General features: G+C 38.4%; 1 protein-coding gene across 5 annotated transcripts in view; it reads right to left on the bottom strand.

Moving 5' to 3' along the window:
* Positions 1-1690: 1690 nt before the first annotated feature.
* The window catches only part of FRS2 (fibroblast growth factor receptor substrate 2), an 86796-nt gene continuing 61679 nt past the window's right edge, over positions 1691-26807 (bottom strand). For 3 of the 5 annotated variants that reach the window (XM_050935551.1, XM_050935549.1, XM_050935550.1), the window contains 5 exons: positions 25615-25706; positions 23780-23966; positions 20467-20625; positions 13637-13800; positions 1691-11527 (listed from right to left, as the gene is read on the bottom strand). In XM_050935551.1, coding sequence (XP_050791508.1) covers positions 10577-11527; positions 13637-13800; positions 20467-20625; positions 23780-23966; positions 25615-25680 — 1527 coding nt within the window. In that variant the 5' untranslated portion in view covers positions 25681-25706 and the 3' untranslated portion in view covers positions 1691-10576. Of the gene's footprint in view, positions 11528-13636; positions 13801-20466; positions 20626-22630; positions 23094-23779; positions 23967-25614; positions 25707-26807 lie in introns of those variants that run through there. The other 2 variants (XM_050935554.1, XM_050935552.1) reach the window with 2 other exon arrangements.

Genomic DNA, 26807 nt, shown 5'->3' with positions numbered 1-26807 from the left:
TTGGATGATGGAGTGGAGAGTATGCTTATAAAATCTGTGGATGACACCAAGCAAGGAGGAGTTGCAAATACTTTCCTTCAAAGTATTAGAATTCAAAATAACCGTGCAATTCAATAAAGACAAATACAAAGTACTTGCAGAACAAAGAAAAATCAAATGCACAAATAAAAATGGGAATAACTGGCTAGGCAGTAGTACTGCAGAAAAAGGATCCCAAAGTTATAATAAATCACCAACTGGTATGAGTCAGTGTGATAGTATTGTGGAAAAGGTAAATACAATTCTGAGATGTAGTAACAGGAGTGTCACATGTAGGTAGGGTGACCAGATGTCCCGATTATATAAGGACAGTCACGATTTTTGGGTCTTTCTTATATAGGCTCTCATTACCCACCCCCCATCCCGATTTTTCACACTTGATGTCTGGTCACCCTATATGTAGGACACAGGATAGAATTGTTTCACCATACTCAGCACTGGCAAGGCCTCATCTGGAGTACTGAGTTGAGTTTGGGGTACTACATTTTAAAAAATGTGAAATAATTGGAGACAGTCCAGAGCAGAACAAAACAAATGCTAAGAGGTTTAGAAAACATGACTTGAGAAAAGATTAAATGAATGAGGCACGTTTGCTCTAGAGAGAAGGTGACTGAGGGGAGACAACAGTCTTCAAATACGTAAAAGGTTAGTATAAAGAGGATGGTGATCAATTGTTCTCCATGTCTACTGAGGGTAGAACAAAAAGTAATCGACTTAGTTTGCAGCTATGGAGATTTAAGTTAGATATTAGGAAAAACTTTCTAACGATAAGGTTTTTAAGAACAGGTTAGAGAAACTTCTGTCAGGGCTGGTCTAGGTATACTCAGTTGTGCCTCAGAATAGGGGGTGGGGGTGGACTAGATGATCTCTTTAGGTCCTTCCAGCCCTATATTTCTATGAAGTCAGTGGAACAAAAGGAAGGGCTTAGAGTTAAGCACAAGCTAAGTGCTTAGCTGTGTATGGATGGACGGTTGAGTCAGAGCATAAATGACTATCATTGGGGCTTCATCAATACAGTCTTGGACGCTATGCTTACTGCAGAACCAGGAGTTCAGTTTTGTATGTTGAACTGTTGCAGATTAAAATTTATAGTCCTTGCCACTGTGATTTTACAAGGCTGTTTTAATACTTTTACTGATACTGAATTAATAGCAATGACATATTAACTTCTTGTGATTAAGGGGATGACTCTTGACCTAATTTTGCTATCTGCCTTGAAGAAGATTGAGTTCATTTTCTATAGAACTGATTATTTACTTCAAGAAATATGGGGTATGTATCAATTTAAATGGCACCATACTGAAAAGCAACAACTTTCTATATATTACAAAGATGTAAGGCCTGAACACCACTCAAAAAAAATTCACACAGATAATTCCAGGGCCACCACAGAAAATTTCCAAACTTAAAAATTATATATCCTAGTAATACATCCTAATAATACATTGGAAATAGAAGAGAGGCATCTTTGTGATAAATGAGATTCAGAAAATTACGTGAATACACAATGCCAGCTAATAAGGCTATGGCGCGCCAAGGACAATGGTGAAAAAGGACAAATATCTTTTCCATTGGGTTGAAGGTACAACACACCCAATATTGAATAATGAAAATCAGAACCCAGTCCCAAACAAGAAATTCACATGCTCCCTACAATGTAAAATCATTTTTATTGCCATGCTACAATTTTTAAAAAAATGAAGTTGGCACTGATGAGGGAGGATGACAATGTTGTCAACATTACATAATACATTTTTTAAAAATGAACATTTGGTAAGCTATCAGTAATGAAAATGCAAACCAAAAATTAAAATAAAATTCTAATATGCTGATTTGGAACAGCATAAAAATACTGTACTATGCAGAAAGTGTCAATTTTCTCATAAAAAGAAACATGGAATGTCTGTAAAAGATTAACCAAACAGGGCAAAGTTCATAGAAATTGTATAAACAATTTGGCAATGGTACTCCCACTATTTAGACTTTTCATAAGAAATAAAAATCTAGAAAGCTACCTTTATACAAAGTTGTTATATTTACGCCTTTAAGTAGGAAAAAACATTTTATAATGCAAATTAGAACATAAAATAATCTTACAATATCATACAATGTAATGACAATAAAGGAACATAAAAACATGATTTTGGCCTTTATAGAAATATATATTTCTGCATTTAATAAATGCATTTGTGGCACAATGGTGACTGCTGTACTATTACTACCAGTCAGCTTTCATGCTAGAGCTGTATTCAGCTGTACTGTAATTGCAAATTTGCAGTTTAGTTAAGATGCAGACCATGGTTCAGAAGTAATAGTCCTAGGTGATGCAACTACAGAATGAGGTGTTACATGCAAAAAAAAGGCAATGTTTATAGTTGGGACACACTGTATTGTGGGATACCATACAACACTAATTTTCCTTTTCAAACCAGAAACATATCCTATACATTCAGTAATTAAGTACCAATATCTTACAAGTGAGAATGTCTGTTAAAGATTTGGCAACTTCAGGGAAAGTACAAAGTTAGTACCTATGTGTGTGTGTCTGTCTGTGTGTGCGTGTGTGTGCGCGCATACATATCTACCCTTACACAAATCAATGCCAAAATTTGCATTCATTTGGAGTCATGGCTGCTGATGTCCATTCCTAGCATTAAAAATACAAGCAATCCTGAGCTGTTTCTTTCACACTCTTTCATACATAACAGCTCAATCAATGTACATGTATGTATGACAAATAAAAATTTATATAGTAATTTTAACTCTGGCCACCACAAATAGGATTTTTTTTTAAGTATAGGTAATTAAATATATTTATATTTTTACAGTATTTTTAGGCCATTCCTGAATAGCTTGATCAGCCAGATCTTCTGGTATAGTGCAGCCATTTTGCACTCACTGCCAGCCGAATCTGATCAGGTAGCACCTGGTCCAGACACTGAAATCAACAGAAATCTTTCTGCAGGCTTCAACGGGCCCAGAGAGTGTATCCAGCTCAAGATCACGCCAGTACAAAAATAATCCACAGAGAGGCTCCTACCTCACACCCCCACCTCTGCTGCCAGCACAGAGGATGTTGTTAGAGGAATGGGAGCATGGTTGATATACCCCTATGCTCTATCATTCACTCACTGTGATTTTGGGCTGGTTTGCAGCTGATGCGGAGGAATGTTCCTGGGCCAGGCACACAGCGGCCCCCAGAATCAGGGAGTGGAAAGGTGAGCTTCACAACACCTTAGTACTCATGCTTCTCAAATAAAGATGAAGTTCTGCCCCTACATCATCATCTCTTATTTTTATCACTGTAATTCTCAGACACCAGTCAGCACTGGGGTCCCATTGTGCTAGGCTCTTTACAAAACACAAAGGAAGACTTAGTCCCTGCCCCAACGAGCATACAACCTAATTTTTAATTATATTTTTACATCATCTCATTTGTTTATATACATATTTGCTACATTAAATAGAAATACACCAAGGTAATGGATATATCAGAAAACTTTGTCACAATGTGTGTCTTATCACACTAGATAATTACTAAAACTGCAAGAAAATTTTTAAATGCCCTTTGTAAATATATAAAAAATATAAAAATGTCCAATACTTGTTTCATGACTTAAAGATATCTCAGACATATTTCCACCTATATACCTACATATTTCCACACAAAATACTGCGTTAAACTGGATTAAACAATGTTAGGAAATATCCTAATAATACATCTGACAAATGTCTGAAGTCATATTTAAAGCATAATTACAAGCAACATTAACATATGCATGGTCAGAGTTAAGTCTGCTATGTAAATTTTAAATTTCCTATTCATCTTATGTGTGTGTTGCCTAGAAGAGACAATAATTTCTAAAGATTGTGAAAGAACCTTAACTCAAGATTTCCTATCTTTTTAAGGAGTACTATTTAGGAATGGACATCAGCGGCCTTAGCTCCATGTTAACGCAGTTTTTTGTGCTGGAATTTCCCCATGGCTTTTTGTTTGTTTGTTTTTGAGAATGTAAATGAAGAATTCAACATGAACACATCTTACATGAGCTTGATTAAATATTTTAATGAAATAAATACTGTCAAATTTGAATGCCTGAATTGCTATTCATGGAAAAAAACTACATTTAAATGCCAAAATCTATTTCTATCAGCCAACATGGAGGCTCAAAACTTGTCTTAGCCTCTTCTAGTGACGGTTGAGAGAAAATAAATTTTCCTCTAAGAAACCAATTAGATCCACTGCCAGTTTCTACAGTATGTTTCCTCAAATTCATCTTTATTTGCAGACCTAAATAACACAGTACAGTGCAGATAGGGAGTTCTACTACAGATTCCACCTTATATGAAGCAGGTAGTTCTGTTAAGAAACAGAGCTCCACATCAGGGATGCAACATCACACACTATGTAGTAATAATTCAATGAAAACTTGTTCTCTCTTAATTCAGGCTCTCGATTAATTGCAGTTAACTCACACAATTAACTCAAAAAAAATCACAATTAATTGCAGTTTTAATAGCACTGTTAAACAACTGAAATTTATTAAGTATTTGTGGATGTTTTTCTACATTTTCAAATATATTGATTTCAATTACAACACAACACAATGTATACAGTGCTCAATTTATATTATTTTTATTACAAATATTTGCACTGTAAAAATTATAAGCAAAAGAAACAGTATTTTTCAGTTCACCTCGTACAAGTACCATAATGAAATCTCTCTATAGTGAAAGTGCAACTTACAGATGTAGATTTTTTTTTTGTTACATAGCTGCACTCAAAAACAAAACAAAGTCCACTCATTCCTACTTCTTGTTCAGCCAATCACTAAGACAAACAAGTTTGTTTACATTTACAGGAGATAATGCTGCCCCCTTCTTTTTTACAATGTCACCCAAAAGTGAGAACAGGCGTTTGTATGGCACTTTTGTAGCCAGCATTGCAAGGTATTTACATACCAGATATGCTAAAAATTCGTATGCCCCTTCATGCTTCGGCCACCATTCCACAGGACATGCTTCCATGCTGATGACGCTTGTTAAAAAACTAATGCATTAATTAAATTTGTGACTGAACTCCTTGGGGGAAGAACAGTATGTCCCCTGCTCTGTTTTACCCACATTCCATCATATATTTCATGTTATAGCAGTCTCGGGTGATGACTCAGCACGTTAGTTTTAAGAATGCTTGCACTGCTGATTTGACAAAATGCAAAGAAGGTACCAATGTGAGATTTCTAAAGATAGCTACAGCACTCAACCCAAGGTTTAAGAATCTGAAGGTGATGAGGTGTGCAGCATGTCTTAAAAGAGTAACACTCCAATGCGGAAACTACAGAACCTGAACCAGCAAAAAAGAAAATCAAACTTCTGCTGGTGGCCTCTGACTCAGATCATGAAAATGAACATGCGTCGGTCTGCACTGCTTTGGATAATTATCAAGCAGAACTCGTTATCAGCATGGACGCATGTCCTCTGGAATGGTCATTGAAGCATGAAGGGACATATAAATCCTTAGCGCATCTGGCACATAAATATCTTGCGACGCCGGCTACAATAGTGCCATGCGAAGGCCTGTTCTCATTTTTAGGTGACATTGTGAACAAGAAGCGGGCAGCATTATCTCCTGCAAATGTAAACAAACTTCTTTGCCTGAGTGACTGGCTGAACAAGAAGTGGGACTGAGTGGACTTGTAGGCTCTAAAGTTTTACACTGTTCTATTTTTGAATGCAGTTATTTTTTATACATAATTCTACATTTGTAAATTCAACTTTCATGATAAAGAGATTGTATTACAGTACTTTTATGAGGTGAATTTAAAAATACTATTTCTTGCGTTTTTACAGCACAAATATTTATAATAAGTAAATATAAAGTGAGCACTATACACTTTGTATTCTGTGTTGTAATTGAAATAATATATTTGAAAATGTAGAAAACATCCAAAAAGATTTAAATAAATTATATTCTATTATTCTTTAATTGCACAATTGAGATTACTTTTTTTTTTTTTTAATTGCTTGACAGTCCTACTCTTAATTGAAGTGAAAGACGGCAAAGGCAATCTGTCCTCTACTGATACTGCCTCATCCTGGGCAAAATGGATCTACCCCAGACATCAATATGAATATTCTGGGCTGGATTTTCAGTGGGCATAGGTTGGCATAACTCCACTGAAACCAATTGTTGATTTACACAAGGAGATTTGTCTCTGTCTCTCTTACACTTAGGTAACAGTTTCAAGTTGTCATGCCCATGAAAGTACTGTTTAATTTACCTTAAGTTAAATGACTTGCATGTAGATGCCTCCATTTCTTTCAGTGCCTGTCTGGGCTTTGAGTGAATATGAAAGCCTGACTGGGTGAAGGGTGATGGATTATCAAACACGAGGGAGGGTGAGACTAGCTCTTGAACAGGCGGAAATGAGGCTCCAAGGAACAATACTGGGGTAGCTGCTCATGCAGCTGTTGCAGGGAGCTGGGCCACAGAGTGTCCCTGCTTTGAAATCTTAGTCTGGGCCACAGATATGATATTCAGGACCCAGATCAACTGCATTCTATGTTGCAGTAAAATGCTTTCTGTGTCAGAAATCTGAACACACTGTCAGTCAAATATCTCAGCATTTAAGTAGTTAAGTGCAAAATGTAAAGATAAATACTTGGGGGCCTGATACTGCACCACTGAAGATAATAGTTTTGTTATTGATTTAAATGAGAGCAAGATTAAGGCCTTATTGTGTAACTTGTTATATTCAACACCTGCCATATACTCAATACATTATCAGGACATGAGTACAATTTTTTAATTTAGACACTTCACTGAGGAGAAACCAAAAGAACGTTATAAAGCCAATCAAAATTTTCAGAATTGGTCATTTTTAAATGTATTTGATAGAATCACTGAAAAAAAACTTTCACAAAATATAATTCTGCACCTCTTAAGTATGCAGTATCAAATTGGTAAGAAAATACTTATTTTTCCTTGTGTAATCAATGGATTAAATTCCCACTTTAACTGCATTTTCAATGCAACATTAACAATGGAGTCCTGGACAGTGCCTCCTAATATTCTTTTATATATGCAAATAAGAATTGGTTAGAGCAGTTACTTGAAAAGTAGTATAATATATGAACACACTGCACTTTTTACTAGTCATGGCATTGGGTGGAGCAATTTCTAGCTTAAAGGCTTTACACACTGGAGGATTAGTAGCGTGGAATATGTCATGTGCCTGAAAGGCAGGGGCCAGCTGCACACTGTGGATAAACAACAGAATTAAAAGAAATTTTGCCACTTTTGTGGGCATTGGTTAGGTAGTCTTCACATATTAGGCCAGTTATTTTCCAATAAACTGTTACATATTTGTTGCATCTTGCTTTGTACACTTGTGGGTCCAAAATAAAGATGCTTAAAAATACAATTGAGAAATTTCTGCTAAAAACTGAATCCCAGATCTGCAGATAGTGAATCTAACATCACAACTCTAAAGAGACTAAGATACAACCAAGTCTCTAAGGGTAAAGTGCAACTACTTAATGGGAAAATTAAATAAAAACAATGCCATAGATGTACTGAGTAGTTTCTATCTCATTCCTACTTAATCAAGGGGAGGGACAGCTCAGTGGGTTGCACATTGGCCAACACCAAGCATTCAAAAATCATGAATCAGAAAAAAAAAAAATCAAGATTGGATTTGGCTTCTTTTTAGATGTCTTCTGGTTTTTGATCCTTTAGGGATCACATTTTCAATCTTTTCTCCCCAAGGGCAAGAAATTTAGCTTTATCTGGGCAGGAAGGGAAGGGAAGAGAAGAGAAAAAAAGTGAGATTTTTGCAGTATTCACATGACTCCAGGATCTACGGCTTTAAGAAAAACACTAAATATTACAACACTCATAAAATTGCAAGAGTTGGCAACAACGTTATTCTGAATGGTCCATGGTAGGTGTTGGATAGGAAGGATGATTTAGTGGACAGGGCACTGGACTAAAACTCAGGAGAGCGGGGTTGAATTCCTGGCTCAACCACAGACTTTCTATGTGACCTTCAGCAAGTCATGTAAAGCTTACTTGGGCCTCAGTTCCCACACCCATAAATTGGGGACAGTACTTCCTTACTCTACAGGGTGTTTGAGGATAAAATACATTAATGACTGAGACACTCCGATATTATGGTGATGAGGGCCATATAAATCTCTAGATAAGATAGCTGGTGAGTTAAGTGTTCTAGCCTTTTAGCTGCTTGAAATGTATGCTGAAATCTTGTCTTAGTTTACAAATTAGCGAGAGTTTGTTGGTCTGATTCTAGTTCCTAGCCCACCTTCACACATCCGCCACACAGTTTGCAACAATTGGTAATAACGCTTCAAGACAGACCCAGGATTAGTATATGCATGATGTGTTGCAAATCATGACAGCGGTGCAATGTCAGGGCGGAGCAAGGGACACTTATAGCACCATGCATTTGCACTACCTCTGATTCTAGTGAATGCTATTAGACCCTCACCTTTTCGAGCACCTAAATCACAAAAAAAATGTATACAAGTGCACAGACTAATAGTGAAATGATTATGGAAAAGTTTTCAGTGAAGTTTTCTTACAATTGTCTCAACTAAGATGCCTGTTCCCTTACTACTGTGAAGTGTATTGATTGTGCGCCTGGATGCATTTCAGTATTATAAAATTTGTAAAAAACACTGGAAATCCTTCAGGATAAAAAAGCCTGACCTATATAAATGAGGCTGCCATTATCTCACTGGTGTGAACAGGAAAAATGTATTTCAGCTAACACTCTTCCTACTATTTATCTGGCTGAAGACAAAAGGAAAATTTAATAAGAAAACAGGAACACCCTCCACACAATTCAAAGGACTGGAAATAGTGTTATGTTTTAAATGAAAGCTCAATTTAAATATTACATGAGGACCCTAAGCATTTTTTGAGTCTCTTCCCCCTCGGGTTTCTTGCATGTGATTTTTCTCGCCCACAGCTCAAGGATTATTGTACATTACACCAGTCCACATAATGGTCAGTTCCACAGGCTCAAGCCTTAATCTGTTTTCTTTCTGATCCTGCACTGCACCTGCTGTACTGATCTCAATTCTATTAATATTCAGTATAGAACAAGGGACTGTCAAGGGCATACCTGGCATGTTCAGCAGATGCATTCTACCTGGATGTACCATAACATCAATCAGCAGTTAAGCCATTAGAGTAACTGAGTTAACTAGCTGCAAAAGGGAAAATATGTATGCCCATAGATATTACCTTCAAAAACTTCTCTACATATTGTAAGTAACTAATTCTCTCTAAATCCAAGTGCATCAACTACAGATCCACACTGTAAATTTAGGGTTTGTCACATTGAACTACCAAATGAAATACCTTGTCTCCCATGGTGACCTATATTTGATGCTTCAGAGGAAGACAAAAATGCATAATATACCTTTCCACTTGTGCAATGCTGTATGCTGCTGGACACTAACAAACACTTTTGGGATGTTTCTGTCAGACATAAAAAGTAAAACAATAAAACACTGGACAAAGGCAACCTTATTAAGTAAAAAAGTTCCCACTGGATCTTCAAGAGATTTTTCTTTGACAATGTGCAGACTGAATAGGAGCAACACACATAAAAATCCTAAACAATAATTAAAATTATGCACAAAAACTTGACTATTCTTAACCTACAGACATTACAGAATAGATCAAAGACGACATCGCACACATGAAGATGGAAAGGTAAGCAGAACTATGAAATTAAAGAACACCTTAAAATCACAGATACAACCAACCTGTGTATTCCTTCAGAAAACTCAGATTAAAATTCTGTAAAACTGCTCTGGTACTATCACTTGGAAACCTTTTCTAGGGGAAATGACTTATGGCTTATTTCAGACCCAACTCCAGCTCTGACCAAGTGAACTTGATGTAACCCCTCAATGTTACAGAAATTAAAAAAAACCTTCAAGAATCTGAAGCTTGTCCAAATGACTTCAAAAAATGAACTGACGTACATACGAGGAAGCGTGGTGTTTATACATGAGCCAAACTATATCATGTAAGTCAAACTGATTGAATAATGAATTACTCACACTTCTCATATTGGAGGAGGCCACATGAATGAAGAGAGTGAAGGTACAAATATCAACCTTGCAAGATTAGGGCTATCAGCTAGTAATGCACATCAAGAGGCTTTATAAAATGTTACAAATGCCATTAATGATTATAGGCACATGGCCAGAATATTGATAACTTCAGGACTGGCAGTCACTCCAACTCTAACTAAATAAAGAGGCACTGTGAAAAGTGGCAATGCTTCTACACAGCAATTACTATTACTGTAGAATAAAATGGTGTCATTTAATGAGTACCTGCTCTACATTATTTCCCTTTTGTTAGACAAGCACATGAAGTATTCAGAAAAAGTCTATTACTCTATAAAAGGCATTAGTGTTAAAAAATGCACATGAAGAATTTGCATCTTCAATTTTATAAACTTCACAAAAGGTGCAAATGATTTAATGTTTCCTGGGCTCACATAGGCAGGTCAGTACTGTTATGTCTAGTTTTCCTAGACGTACCATCATCTCGTGGCAGTGCTTTCTGCAAACTTGACATAGCAGCAGTTCTTTCAATGTCTATCACAGCATACAGCTCTGTGCGCCTGGTTGGAGTTTGTGGAAGTGGAGTGGTAGGAGTTTTTGGAGTCTGAGGGTTGTCAGAGTCACTGCCACCTTCCAAGTCAACCTGTATATAATTGAGCTGCCTGTGTTCTAAACTTGGACGTCTAATATCAAAGTTAAAGACTGTTGGTGTACAGTCCCGACGTCGTGTAAATTCTACTTTATGAGCACTTGCTGGCACAGTTACATTCTCTGTATTTACATAATTATGCATTGGATCTAGGTTATTGTGGTAGCCATTCAGAGATGGGGTCTTTGGTCCTAAATTGTCATCTTCATCTCTACTTAGCTTGCGGGCTTCCCAAACAGGAGGCAAAGATGGCAAGTTTTCATAGTTTAACAATGCAGTTCTCCTTTGAGCAGAGTTGTTAATATTCTGGGTATCTGAGGTACTTGTTGATGTCAGACGACCTCTCCTGACTCCTGAGGCACTAGGGATTGATAACCTATTTAGATTTTCATACACTAGTTTATTACCAGAAGGTGTTTCTTTACGTTCATCACTGTCGTACCCAGTGTCCCATTCAGAGGTGTTTGTACTGCTGCCACTAACTTGTTCTCTCCCAAGTTGCTCCAGTTGCTCTCTTTCCATTAATTGTCTTTGAACAGGTGTTGGTCCTAAAACAAATTTGACTCCTTCAGGCTCCAGAAGAACCTGAGCATCTCGGTCATCAGTGCAATTTTGATCTTCTGTTGTCTTGCTTGTTTCAACAGTAGAAAGCCTTAATTCCAGCGGTACATGCACACTGGATCTATTTTTTTTTTCCTCTTGTACACCAGTAGTGTTGACATAGGTGTGCACCTGTAGAGGACAAATTCAAACATTAGTTGCACTTTTTCTTATCTCCTTACTCCTTCCCTTCCCTCCCCTCAAAGACTTGCAATCTTTTTGCCTGACTGTCTCAAGAGTGAAGGAAACTGTTTTCAGGGGACAGAGTTTTGTGCTAAAAGTCCAGCCTATTAGGTTGTATTGAGCGTGGAGCTTTGCCAGAGGTTTGCTACTCATCTCATTTTTGCAGTGTTGTTTTAAATAATGTCAAAGGTGCCCAGACTAGCCAATGAGAATCTTTTTCTACTATTAAATTTAATAATAAGCTCAATTCTACCTTATGTCTGAGCTCTGCTGAGGTTACAGCTCCCTGATCCAGTGCCAGGCTCGCCCCACCATTGGTCAGACAGCTTTGGGGCTGCTCTGACTAAAGCCACTGGTATACTTGGAGGGTCTGGGTAGCATATCTCCACCTTACACACATACACACAGTACATCCATGCCAGGGGCATGTGGTGCAGGAGTTACCTTTGCTAAGTTTACATGAGCAGAGTTCCCCTCTGCAAGGGAAATTTCTGTGCTGGCCACTTAAAGCCTGAATCCAACCTGTTATGCGAACTGAATGGTGGAAAAGTGCTGGATCATACCAGAAACTCTGTCCCATAGTAAAGTGACAGCACTTTCACCAAAGAGCATATAGTCAATAAATTGTCAAATTATAAAACCATTTCAGGAATAAAGATGGAAGAGGTCAGACTGGTATGTTAAATTGTACATTTACAAAATTAAAAGTGTCGACCAGGGTGTTGGTAGCAGATGCACTTTGGGTGAGTTAAAAGTGTACCACTAGCTTCACAATTTATCCCTTCAGTACTCCCATCCCCTTGCTTTAAGAGAATGGATAGATGGAATTCTCTCATACCCTAATACCACTCCTGGATCTGGAAACTTGGAGGGAAAAGGTACTGCTTGAGAACAACTCCCTTCTACGCTCCACACTGTCCCAGATCTCTGCCAGGATTTGCCTGCTGAGTGTGTGTAGGCACACTAGTAGATGGTGACAACTATTACTTTTCTGGGTTGCCTCACACATCAACAGTCAGGTGTGTCTTAATTTTTCAAGTTATTTGCTTCTACCAAAGAGCATTGCTGAGAATCAAATACAAAGAGGTAATTTCTCCCACATCACTTACCCAGTGACATGCTCAAAAAGCCATTTACCTCCCTGAAGGTGCTCAATTGACTCATCACCATCTATCTTCCCCTCTGACTTTTGGCTCTGCCTCTTTCTCTGCCCAGTCTCTCATCATCATATTCAGTGACTTTTCCATGCTGACTCCCCATATGACTCTTACCCATATATCTTCTTGTCCTTATTACACCAAAATTTGTTTTCCTGGTACTTCGGCTCATTTTCCTTTCAGCACCTGCTTCTTATCACATTAAAACTGTCACAGGGCAAGAACTGTCATACATGTGTGCACAGCACTGATCACAAAGGGATTTAAGTTCATGATTGGGAACTGCTGGCACTATTACAATACAAATAAATGCATAATAAAGTGCATTTTAAATCAAGTAGCTAAGAAACCAAGCTCTCAGATACCGTGGGCAGCAGGGGTATCCTGAAGCTCCCAGCTGGGCAGGGCAGGGGGACCCCCACGGCTCCCTGCGGCTGGGGAAGGGGTATTCTTCCCATTTCCCTATGCCGCTGGTGGCAGGGGGATCCTGGAGCTCTGAGCCCCCATGAGTGCTGGGACCCCAGAACTCCCAGCCACCCTGCAACTGCCCGGTCCCTTCCCATTTTATAATGAATATTTTTAGTAAGAGTCAGGGACAGGACACAGGCTTCCGTGAATTTTTCTTTATTGCCAGTGACCTGCCCCTGACCTTTACTAAAAATACCCATGACAAAATCTTAGCTTTAATCATCATCCTAAATGGTTACCACATGCAAACATTCTATAGCAACACAACGTACTATGCAGATACGCACAGCCAAGATCAGGAAAATAACCCATGTTTTTCCATCATGGAAACAGAGCTAGGAAAATAAGTGCAAATACAAATCTACAGGATCAGTACAAGAACAGTAGAATTAATACTGCACCCAAAATAAGTGAAAATAAAGACTATGCTTACTTGTTCCTCTGCTACAAGCAATGGATGTGTTGACTCTTCACCTACTGAAGGAAGCCGTGCACTTCCTACAGAGGGATGTCTGCTGGAAGGATGTGATGAAGCATCTCCAAAAGAGGGATATCTGGGATACCCATTAGGTAAACTTTGTGCACTGAACCCAGGAGCTAATTCAATTTAAGAAAAAATGCATTAAAAAGATATTCAGTGTGACCCCTTATGTATCATTCAGCTGCTTTCTTTTGTCTTTGGAACGTGCACTGTACATTGTGCGCACTATCAAAATATATTTAACAAATCCCAAATGCTCACAGAGCCAGGAGGGCCGGCTCTAGCCATTTCGCTGCCCCAAGCACGGTGGCACGCTGCAGGGGGTGCTCTGCTGCTCGCCGATCCCATGGCTCCGGTGGACCTCCTGCAGGCTGCTCTGCGGAGGGTCCGCTGGTTCCGCGGCTTCAGTGGACCAGCAGACCCTCCACAGGGCCGCCTGCGGGAGGTCCACCAGAGCCGCCTGCCGCCCTCCCGGCAACCAGCAGAGCACCCCCTGCGGCATGCCGCCCCAAGCACACGCTTGGCACGCTGGGGCCTGGAGCCGGCCCTGGAGCCAGATATGTGCCTAAAAAAAAATATATAGATATAGATATAGGTATAGATAGGATCTCCTCAATATTTAACTGACACACCATGTGCCAAAAATTTTAATCCCCTCAAGAAAATATGAAAAGCAACTTCACTGAGTAACAAAGTGGAACTGGCATCAACATTCATTTTCTTAAGTTCAGCCTTCTTAAGCTGTATTGTTTGCATGCATAAACAAGAAAACAGTCTATGGGAATATATATTAGATATAAATACTATTGAAAAAATAATTTTTCGTAATTGCACTGCATTGATTGTCAGTATACTTATATGATACAGAATGACAGCAATGACTGAATAAAGTAAATGAGTTTGCAACAAAGGCCAAGCTAAATATACAATAGGAAAATAAGTTAGTGTCATGGTTACAAGTATTTCATCAGAAAAACTGTTAAACCAATGGATTTTCTGAACAATTTCAGTTTGTCTTCTCACACTGCCAAATTTTAATGCAATTTTCCAGTTAGCTATATAAGATTGTAACAAGAGATATTCCTGTAATGTCACTAGTCACAAGAGTGTCTACTTTTGAGAACTTCACTCCACCACTTTTCAAATTCACAGTTTTACAACTCTAGTTTATCATCTGAAGTGAATGTACAGGCAACACTGAAACAAGAAGTTGACATTTTTAGATCTAGATGGATCTAACCATAACCCTCTGACAGAACTTAGTTCTTATCAAACATCTTTTCAATATTGCCAATAGTCACATGAAGCTGTCTCCTTAAGGAAAAGAAAATTACTTGCCTGTAATTCTACTTTCTTAAATCATCATCATCACAGGATCCTCACTGTTAGATCTCAAGCCTCTAGCCTGAGATTGGCCAAAACTCTCAAAAACAGAGTTTTGGAGGGCTTCACACACACCCTCCCCACAACAGCAGAAGAAACATTCCAACTCTGCAGCATGAAAGGTGCAAACTTAACTGCCAGTTCCCACCCCGCCTTTTTTTTTTTTTTTTTTTTTTTTTTTTATGAAAGGCTGGAACATGACCAATACCAACATATTATTTACTCTGCAGGGATAAAGGGTGAGTGCATATAAAAAATACCTCCAGCAGACAATGTTATTTTTGTATATAAATATGCACAAATACACTATCACCACAAGGCAGCGCACGCCTTTTCATAGGTGGAACTCCCAGACTCTGAAAGATGCACAGGTGAGTGAGAATCATGTGAGATATCTTCAAAGATGTGGAAAGAATTTTCTCTTCTTTAAAGATACCATCATTATGGGATTCTGACTCTTGGTGAGTAAGTAGTTTAAGGGATGTGATGTTTCAAAATAAAACAAAGGGCACTGCATCAGGCAGTGATAAACATGTACCTCAGGCAAGATGCAAAGCAGCGCTTTTTTTCTTTAATAAGAGAGGATGAGTCACCTCCTGCTAACCAAGAAGCATCAATGCAGAGGGATTTGAGGATGAGTGCTCAATAAGCAAGAATTATCTACAAATATACCAGATAAAGATATCCTGAGAAACAAAACTCATAGGGGTGGGAGAGTTTGGGCTCCCCTCCTATGAAATATGTTCTGTAGACATGAGAGATGGAAGCTGACTGCAAGCCATGATGCAGACATCCCTGACCACAACAACTGTGAGATAAAAGGTCTTCCAAAAAGCCAGAATTCAAGCCATTTGTTCAGCTATACATACCAGGCCCTCAGAAGTACATCCTGTCAAAAAGAAAAAAGTGTCAGAGGAGAGCTCAATTTAGGATGGAACAACGTCACAGGAGTTCTAAGCATTCACCCAAACCCACACTCTGAGCCTGAAAAAGCTCATCTTAGATATTTATAAAGTCAAAAACCACAGTGTCTTGACTAATATGGGGATATTGGAAAAGGAGAGAACTCAACTATGCAGTGGCTGGAGTTCAAGGTGTGTGTCCCTATGGGTGCTCCACTTGAGGTACACATAGCCCCATGAACCTTTGACAGGAGATGTTCAATAGCAGTGCCCATGTGGCCTATGTATGTTCTCCAGACATCCTTGTGCCCTGTACTGGGGATACAGAGAGCTACACAGACAAACCGCCCTCAGTTCTTTCTCTACCACAAAGTTCCATGAAAGGAAGCTCTGAAACAGAAGGAAAGGAGGGCCTGTAGCAGAGGGTGCTCAGGGACACATCTCAAACAACTCCAGTTTTACGCACAAGGTGAGTAACCTCTCCTTCATTGAGTAGTTTCCCTGTAACAAGTTCTCTATTTCAGATGACTCCCAAGTAGTATCCTCACCCAGAGGAGGGAGCTTCAGAGCCAAGTCTACTAGTGAAGACAAAACTGCATACCAAATCCAGCATCTGATCTATAGGCATGACACAAAGCATGTAGAGAGGTCCAGGTTGCAGCCTTGTGATTTCATAACAGGTTTCAGCAATGCCACAGAAGTAGGTATATGCCCTGTACAATGAGGTAGCACGCTGGAAAGAGGTTGGATCTGACAGACTCATAACATGAAATAATACCCCTAGAGATCCACTTTGAGAGTCTTTGGGAGGAGACTCTCGGTCCTTTGGATCTGTCTGCAACTGAAATAGTCTGGGAGACTTTCTAAATAGTTTAGTTTCATCCAGATGGAAAGCTAATGCCCTTCTGACTTCCAAGGTATGGAAGACATCCCTGGTCTGATGTATTTTGGGGGTGGAAACTGGGAGATAAGTGACCTGGTTAATTTGAAATTCAGAAGATACTTTAGGCATAAATTTAGGGTGTGGCCATAACAAAACCTTTAAAAAAAAAACACACTAAAGGGATGATCTGCCATTAAATATCCCAGTTTTCCAACCCTTTGAGCAGAAGTGAGGGCCACCAAAAAGAAAGACATTTTCATGGAGAGGTGAAGTATAAAACAAGTGGTTAATAGCTCAGAGATGTTTTGTAAAACAAAATTATGAATTAAGAAGAAAGTTCAAGTCCCATATTGGGGTTTAATCTGAGAGAAATAAAAGACTCATCAGTCCTCTGAGGAATCATGATGTTGCCACTGAGGAGGCCCATAGGGCATGGGAGGAGGCATCCATCTGCCGCACCAACGGAATGGGGGTCAAGGTCATTTCCCCATCCCCAAACCTCTATTTCTCTCTCCCTCAGTGTAGGTGCTACGAGAGTAAATGTCTGGTGGAGTAAAGAGGGGATCCCTGGACAGAAATCTGGGAATCAGACTCATCCTCAACATAATCCAGTGGCAGCGATAACTGCTCATCCTGAACGGTAGGTATCAGAGAGGTAGGATATCTGGCCAAAAGATGTGGTGTTGGTTACCCAGAAGATCTCAGTACAGGCAATTGTATGGTACCAATAAGTAGTGGAGACCAGCTTGTCTGAGACAAAAAGATCCCTTGAATAGCTGAATTCCTGTAGTACCCATGGAATGTGAGTAGAAGTTGAATAGGATTCTGTAGAGACTGTCATCAGTACCAGGATAGGTACTCGTCTAGAATGTGCCGGTACTGAGGACATGGAACACTTTGAAAGAATCCATCTGGCTGACTCAAGATGATACCAATGAAGTAGACTGGGACACCGGTATAAGGTCTCACAGGAGATATGCAGGAGTATAATGGCACTGACTGCTTCGAAGTACAATGTCTCCTGGAATGGTCATGAGCACCTGATGTCAAGGGAGGTGTCACTACTGGACAGGACTTTTAGATGATGTCTTAGATGACCTCTCAGTACTGGAGCCACTCAGCACATCAATGGTACTCCCTTTGTCTCTGGAACATTAATTATAAATCAGTGATCAAGGTGGGTTGTTTTTTTTCCCCCCCTCAAAGAAAGAGATAAGGACTCTCAGGTAGGAAACTTAGTTCTCCTCATCCTCGTTGGCACCCATAGTCTTGTTTCATGAGGCTCTTGGTGACCTGAACATAGAGGTAGATTAAGTGTACTCGGAGGCCAGAGAACAGGGGGGTTCTCTGAGCCTGAATCAGAAGCCAGTCTTAGGGCTTGTTCCATCATAATCAATCTAAAAACTTTCTCACTCTATTCTTAATGAGTTCTGCTTTTAAAAGACGTGCAGAACTTACACTTGGTCAGTGTATGGATGTCTCCCAAACAACGGAGACACTGAGAATAGCTGTCACTGACGGATTACTTCCTGGCAGAAGAGAGAGTTCTCGAAGCCAAGGGACCTTAGTGTACCCCAGAAGTGCTGATCTCCAAAATAACCCCTCAAGTGGGGAAAGAAGAGAGGTGAAAATAAAACAAACAGAACCCCCCAAAATTAAATAATAAGAACTAGATTAAACTTAAGAAAACTAACAGAAGAACAAACCAAGCTAAACTACACCTAAAGTGAACCAGGCACGCTTGATGCTCATCTTAGGCATAAGGGCAGTGGAGAAGGAACAGAGGGCATTTTTCCTATGCAGCTCTATATATCCTTGGTACAGGCACGAGGCTGTCTGGAATGCATGCGCAAGCCAAATGGGCAGTTACTGAAAACCTCCAGTCAAAGGTGCCAAAGGGACAATACTCGAAGAAGATTCAAACTTTGCCAAGCCCTTTGCTGCTACAGAGAGCGATGGAAATGCTTACAGGAGCCTTCCCTATAAAGAAAAGGTCAGTAATTTCTTGTTTCGCTGACAGGAAGAGAGATCCAACTCTGCTGTTCCACCTCCATTCAGCTCCTCAAGGCCCACTGACACACAAAGCATGAACATTTTGGACAATGATTCTGACGTTTACAATTGTCATATAATTTTCTGTGGTTGCAATAAGGCAATCCTTAGACAAGATCTCGTAAAGCAACCATATGTGCACATACTTAAGTGGTGCTTTGTGTACTGATATTAGGTCCCAGTAGAGCCTAGCCAAATTCTTCAGCTTTGGGAGTTCTAGCCAGTTCTGCCCCAGAGCAAGGAGATACAGTTTTCAGAATGGAGAGAGGTAAATAGTGGTGTCCCTTAGGGACCTGTATTGGGCCCAGTCCTATTTAACATATTCATAAACAATCTGGAAAAAGGGGTAAACGGTGAGGTGCAAAATCTGCAGATGATACAAAACTATTCAAGATAGTTAAGTCCCAGGCAGACTGCGAAGAGCTACAGAAGGATCTCAGAAAACTGGGTGACTGGGCAACAAAATGGCAGATGAAATGTAATGTTGATAAATGCAAAGTAAACAATCCTTCGGAAAACAATCCTAACTATACATTACAATGACGGGGTCTAAATTAGCTGTTACCACTCAAAGAGATCTTGGAGTCATTGTGGATAGTTCTCTGAAATCGTCCACTCAATGTGCACCAGCAGTCAAAAAAGCAAACAGAATGTCAGGAATCATCAAGAAAGGGATAGATAAGACGACAGAAAATATCATATTGTCTTTATATAAATCCATGGTATGCCCATAACTTGAATACTGAGTGCAGATGTGGTCGCCCCATCTCTAAAAAGATATATTGGAATTGGAAAAGGTTCAGAAAAAGGGCAACAAAAATGATTAGGGTTATAGAACGGCTTCCATATGAGGAGAGATTAATAAGACTGGGACTTTTCAGCTTGGAAAAGAGGCAACTAAGGAGGGATATGATAGAGATCTATAAAATCATGAGTGGTATAGAGAAAGTAAATAAGGACATGTTATTTACTCCTTCTCATAATAAAAGAACAAGGGGCCACCAAATGAAGCAGGTTTAAAACAAACACAAGAAAGTATTTTTTCATGCAATGTGCTGCCAACCTGTGGAACTCTTGCCAGAGGGTACTGTGAAGGCCAATACTATAATGAGGTTAAAAAGCGAGCTAGATAGATTCATGGAAGATAGCCATTGATGGACCTATTAGCCAGGATGGGCAGAAATGGTGTCCCTAGCCTCTGTTTGCCAGAAGCTGGGATTAGGTGACAGGGCATGGATCACTTGATGATAACCTGTCTGTTCATTTTCTTTGGGACACCTGCCATTGGTCACTGTCAGAGGACAGGATACTGGGCTTGATGGACCTTTGATCAGACCCAGTATGGCCATTCTCATGTATGTTCTTATGTAATTCTGTGATGGTATTTAAAGGGGGGGGAGGAAAAACTACCGCAAACACTTTAGCTGGCATTAGCATTTAAATCAGTATTTATTCTTTAACTAGATTACCTGCATTCTGCTAACTGAAGATCTAAATCAAATTTAAAGTAAGGTAACATGATACACATGGAAATTATACTTTGACAGCAGAATCATGCTTACTGGTGGGTGTTCGAGGGGTTCTTGGAACTTCCAACTCAGTTTGATGATGATTCCTTTCTACTACTGGTTCTTCTACCACATTTATGCTATTGTTCTGCATGATCTCTTGTAGCATGTTAAATAGTTCTTCTGCACGAGCACACTTAAAGGCAAAGATTCCTATAAACACACAACAAATTGTTTTAGATCCCTTTAAGTGAAAACAAGAACTGCTTCTAAAAACAGTTATGTAATTAATTTTTAAGTAACTTAACGGGAGTCCACTTAACGAATACCTGTTAAAGGAACTGAGCTATTATATTTTTAGTGCAACAATCAAACTAAAAATATACAGTGAGACCCTTTTAAATGAGTACCTGATAAATGAATAAGCTTCCAATGCACCAAAAGACAGATTGGAAAATAAAAGACCCAATAAGAGAAAAATCTGTTAAAATTTCTGGTTGCCCTAAATGAGGAAAAACACTTCATGAAACAGTGAAGTTTTAAAATGAATAATCTGATAAGTAGACCTGTAAAAAGAATAGAACTTTGGTGCTGCAAGATTATGTGTTTATCAGGTTTATACTGAGTTACCATAAAAAATAAAATACCTGCACAATAGGGAAGAAGGGTTTTGACACAGGGTAAAAGTCCAGGTTCTTAAAGAAGGTTAAAATGAAGGGCTAGAGGACAGATTGTGTGAAACAAACAAACAGCAAACCAATTTTTTTTTCTGCCTTAGGGATAGAAAACACAAAATACAAAGTTGGCAGCAATACTATGTATTTTGCCCAAGTATTGTGCCACTTTGTCTTTGAACAGTAGAGGGAGCCCAACTTACCCTCCCAAGCAAAGAGACAAGCAGTGAAGTCGCAGCTTTGGATTATTCTTTCCATTGAAAGCATTAATTTAAAGTTGACATATTCTTGTTAAAAGAAGAGTGTGTATGTGGTTGTGTTTTTTAAGAAGAAAGGATTTCATCTAAAAAGTATCTTTATTTTAAGATACCTATATCCTATTATATTTTGACAATGCAATTATGTTTATATATCATGACATTCACTTCTTGTTATCTACAAGCTTTTGATTGATTTGAATACCATGGAAAAAAGAGCGATCTAACATATTGACTATATTTTGGTGTTAAATCATAAAAAATATGCTCCAAAAGGTAGATGTGCAGTACTCTAGGTCTAAACAATCTCTGTGAAACCTCTCCAGAAGTTTTTATTTGACATTTTGCCTGATATAGTATTAATACTTCAGAAAATAATTGTGTACTCTAGAGAAATTGAAATTTGCCCTTCTATTAAAAAGGAAGAATAAAATGTGTTCTGTTCCCAAATTGTTAGTTCTTCAGAACATGAGTACACTTAAATTGCATATATAGAAAGTAAATTTAAAAAAAAAAGTCAAGACTTTTTACTGCAGCAATTTCTCAAATGTTTTCATATTCAAAGCCAAACTACCTGTAGCTAAGCCAAACTATGAAAAGGCAACTCCCTCCCACCCTCGAGTTAGCTAGGATGCCATGGGTTTTTTCATATCATGTACTACTAAAGCCAGTTTACCAACACAGAAACAATGTTGTGTGGTCAGTGAAGTTCTGAACTGGGCTTCAAGTTTAGAAAGACAACAAATAATCTGGTTCCTGTCTACATATATAGCGGTGCAGCTGTACTGATGCAGCTGTACTGCTATAGCGCTTACTGAAGACGCTACCTGTGCTGACTGGAGAATTTCTCTTATTAGCATAGGTACTCCAACTCCCCAAGAGGCTGCAGCTATGTTGTTGGAAGATGACCTCCTGTCGACATAGCACTGTCTATGGCAGGAGTACAGTCAGGAGGGGGAAGGATAGCTCAGTGGTGTGAGCATTGGCCTGCAAAACTCAGGGTTGTGAGTTCAATCCTTGAGGGGGCCACTTAAGGATCAGGGACAAAAACAGTACTTGGTCCTGCTAGTGAAGGCAGGGGGCTGGACTCAATGACCTTTCAGGGTTCCTTCCAGTTCTATGAGATAAATAGATAGTTATACCTATGTCGCTTAGGGGTGTGGAGGTTTTTTTTTATTTAAACCAGCCGCATAATAAAAAAATAGTGAGTAAACAATGTTAACGGCAATTAAGAATGCAAATTAATCTAGCAAAATAGTAAAAATGGGTGACTCCAACTACTCTCACCTGCTTTAAATAGTGGTTGCTTTTTAAAAGGTAAAGTTCAAGCCAAATCTCCAGCCCGTCTGGCTGCACTGTGCTGCAAGAAGCTGCAGTGAACAGGTAGCCATAGATTCCCCTTGACACAGGAATTCTTGAACATCAGAGATGCGGTTGCCACCACCCCTATACCTTTATGAAGGTGGCGCGTCAGGGGTAGGGAAGCACAGAAATGGTGTCATGGAGCACACGGTACTTCATCGGTTCCTTGACCAGCGCAGATGTCACATAGGGACTGCTGCAGTGTATGTAATTTAGTGTAGCTGTTTGGCCCTTCAACTGGGAGCCATTTTGACTCCCCAGTCAGCTCAAGATTAAGGGAATGGAACAGTAGGAGCCACATTTCCCTCATTCTTCTCAAATGTGCTGAAATTAAGTACTTCATATTTAAAATGAAAACAGAATTTAGGAAGAAGTATGATTTCACTGATGTTTTGGCTTCTATAAAAAAATTCATAATTTTTTTGTTTTAAGGGAGAAGGATAGAAAATGCAAGTGTGTGTTTTAAATACTATGCTTAAAAATAAACAAGGCAGACAGACCCAATCATGCAAGTACTCAAGTTTATTAAACTTTCCCACACACACTTGCTGCCCTCATAACAGGTGTCGTGTGAATTCAGTTAAAATAACCTGTTAGTTTTCAGAAAGGCTTCTCTGAAATCTTCATTTTTATATTTCTCCTTCCCCAAAATGAGAAACATAAGGAAAGTCAACACTTCGAGCAAGGAGAGTTGGCTGCAACCCTCTACAAAACCCATTAAATCAGCTCCTAAACTGATGAGTGATCTCACTGCAAAAGAGTACAAAATATTCCAAGCCTTTGGTGATTTCAGAAACTAGAAGTCTCCCAGATCTTCTTTCATATAGTGCAGACAGACAAACTGCTCCAGAGCAATCAGGTACACCCTATTTAAAATGCTGGCCATTTAACCAGAACTGTTCCCCAAAGAGCTACTTATAAGATTTTTCTGTGATGCCTGCATTCAAAGAGAAAAACCCCACTCTTTGCATTCTTGCTCTCAGGAAGGCAAAACTGAGTGAGCTGTATTTAATTTACAGACTTGTGAAACAGGTTGCTAAAATATACATACACACACACACACGGGCTACCTACCTTGTCCAGTTTGACATCGTCGACCACTTTCAAAAGAAAAGAGATTTGAATCATAGCCGTAGCGACGGAGACAGAGGTAGTGCCATTTTACAGAATCTCGTTTACGGGTGTATAAAATTAGCTCTGTATCTGTAAGTTCCATTACGCCAGAACCCAGTTCATTACCATCATCATCTACATTAATGACCTTTAAAATAAGAGTTATATACCATTATATAAGCTTCTTGGACATTTCATTAACATACAGCATCTGACTCATCAAATACAAATGTGAAAAAAAAAAAGAGTTTATAGCTGCTGGTGATATATAAAACATTACAGGTTTAACTATTTTTGAAAATAAAATATTTTTGTATAAGCGCAAGTCAGGAAGTGCTAATTCTCTAGATGAGAGTATTTGCTTCTTTTTTTAAAAAAAGAAGTGTATGTTTAAAAAACAGTGTGCATCAAAAGGTGCAAATCATTACTGTAACTTGTTACCTCAACATTACAGACGTTTGAAGCAGAAAGGCTAAGTCCAATAAAATCTAAGAGTCTGTATTTTTTATATGTAATATGTGAATTAAAACTGTTACCACACCCTCTTTATCCCTGATAGAACTTGGACAATTCCCACATTTATTCACACTGTGACAACCCCTATTTCAGTACGTTTGTCCTAACCACTCCTTACTCAATAGAAAAACTGGTTAGAATTAATTTTCTTCTTAAAAAGAGTTATTGTCAAACAGAAATCTAGCCAATTTTTAAAAAGGAGAAGTTGTTTCACCTGCCACCGAGATTCCCGACATTTTCTGTGGTTTCGCAAATAATCTTTTTTTTCTCTCCCTGGTTTTTAAATAAAAGACTTGCACAAACAGAGGAGTTAACTGTATAGTGGGAAAAGAGAAAGTGACTACCAAACAAAATGCTGTCAAAGCATAAACTGAAAAACCAGAAATAAAGTATCTGATCTTTCAGTTATTAGGTGCTATTTGTAACAAAAGTATGTAAAAATGTCCAGACATTAATGTGGTATTTAAGATAACAGCATCCCCTTAAGTTGTCTGCAAAAGTCACTGTTCATGATGGAAAGTACAGCCACTCACCCTCATTCTCCTGGGATCTCGGTGAGACAGAGTGGGACAGAAAATCAAATATTAATCTTGTGTAACGGGGCAACATGAGACCATTGCAGTCAATATGACTACTTATGGTTAAGGTTAAGCACTTGCGTAAAAGTATCTGCAGGCCTAAAACTCCTAGGAATTCTTTGCACGAGACAACAAGGACTTGGAAATACCACTTCTTCTTCTTCAAGTAAAGCAAGTTTTCTCAAAAATGCTACCTTAATACTGACCACCTGTTTAAACGGAGATACATCACCCAAGAATTGCCTAAGATACATGGCTTTTCACCTTACAGAAGACAAAAGGTCTACGAATATCCATCACTACTCAAAACCAGACCTGCTTAAAATATTCCTTTTACTGGATCTAATATAGGGCTCCTTAGGGGTAAAGAAGACGTCTTAGCCATACAAACTGGTAAGTCTCTGATGGCTTGATTTTCATAAACATTACAGGTTTCAGAGTAGCAGCCGTGTTAGTCTGTATCCGCAAAAATAACAGGATAATAAGCTTTCGTGGGCTACAGCCCACTTCATCCGATGAAGTAGGCTGTAGCCCACGAAAGCTTAAGCTCAAATAAATTTGTTAGTCTCTAAGGTGCCACAAGTACTCCTGTTCTTTTTATAAACATTACAAAACACTTTCTTCATTCTAATTCTTATATCTGGATTCTATTTTGCAAGAGAATGACAAAATAGTTTGCAACACAAAAAATCAACTGCTTACCTTAAACTTGTTTCGATGGTTGTCTGGGACAGTCTCTTTATCTGGACAGCTACAGCAGCTACCCATGGCTTCTTTAGAAGACCATGTAATCTCTAGAGCCAAAAAAGAAAGTGGTAATTTACTTGGGGGAAAGGAACTAAAGAATATCCAGGGTAGATTGATTTAAATAAAAGACATTTACATCAACAATTTTAACCATGATTTAAATCAGCAAGCAGGAAAGCTTGATTTAAGGGGTTTTTTTTTTTTGTTTTTTTTTTTTTTGTTTTTTTTTGCATTTGTTCTTTTTATTTTCCTAACAAATATAGTTCTTACTGGTTGATGTAATCATTAAAAACACGTTCATTTGCAACTACTAAATATAGCCTTTACACTAAATTTGGTACTTGTTGCTAAATCAGGAATATACATAATATCTGTTCATATTTATTTAAGCAACTGTATAGCTTAACATTTCAGATTAATTTTTACATTATATTGTGTTAGAAAACAGTTAATGATGAATTTATTTACTAGATTAATATTTTACTCATAATTTAAGTCAAGTTGTATTTGGATGAAAATTGCAATTCAATTAACAACACTTTTAAAATTCTGTTTTTAATTCAATAAAGCTACCTTGAATATGATAGATAACTAAGGGGAAAGGTAAGTTTACCAAAACATGTTTTGTATTTAAATTTGATTAAACAAAGTACTTGTAGTTAGTAAATTGAACTAATAGTTTCTGGTCACCATGTCTTTGACTACTTTTAAAATCTTGAATCTCACTCTCTCATATCTCATTTTTGTCCATAGATTGGAAGAGGAAAACAAGTTTTCCTGCTTTTTTGATTCCCAACCAGTTTCTTAACTTTGAATGAACTTATCACTGAACTAAAACTAGTTGAATAAACTGATGTTTAGAAAATATTTTCTCTCTATCTGCAGAAGAGACTACTGCTATCAAGAGTTGGTTTCACATTTCAACACACTTTGGGGTTCTAGGTACTTAATCAGTGACTTTCTCCAAGTCAGTGTTCTGACTATCTTTTAAACTTCAGCATCTAATATGGCCTGATTTATTTTAATTAAATGATTTTTAATAGATTTCAGTAGGTTTAGGATTGGTTGTCAATTTTAAATATATTTAATTTAAATCCCTTTTTAAACTTAAAATTAATTTTCAGACACCCCAATAATATCCACTAACC

The sequence above is a fragment of the Gopherus flavomarginatus genome, chromosome 1, assembly GCF_025201925.1.
Source record: "Gopherus flavomarginatus isolate rGopFla2 chromosome 1, rGopFla2.mat.asm, whole genome shotgun sequence".
NCBI classification, from domain to species: Eukaryota; Metazoa; Chordata; order Testudines; family Testudinidae; genus Gopherus; species Gopherus flavomarginatus.
The sequence above is the reverse complement of the archived record's forward strand: the minus strand, read 5'-3'. Positions and strand labels throughout refer to the sequence as shown.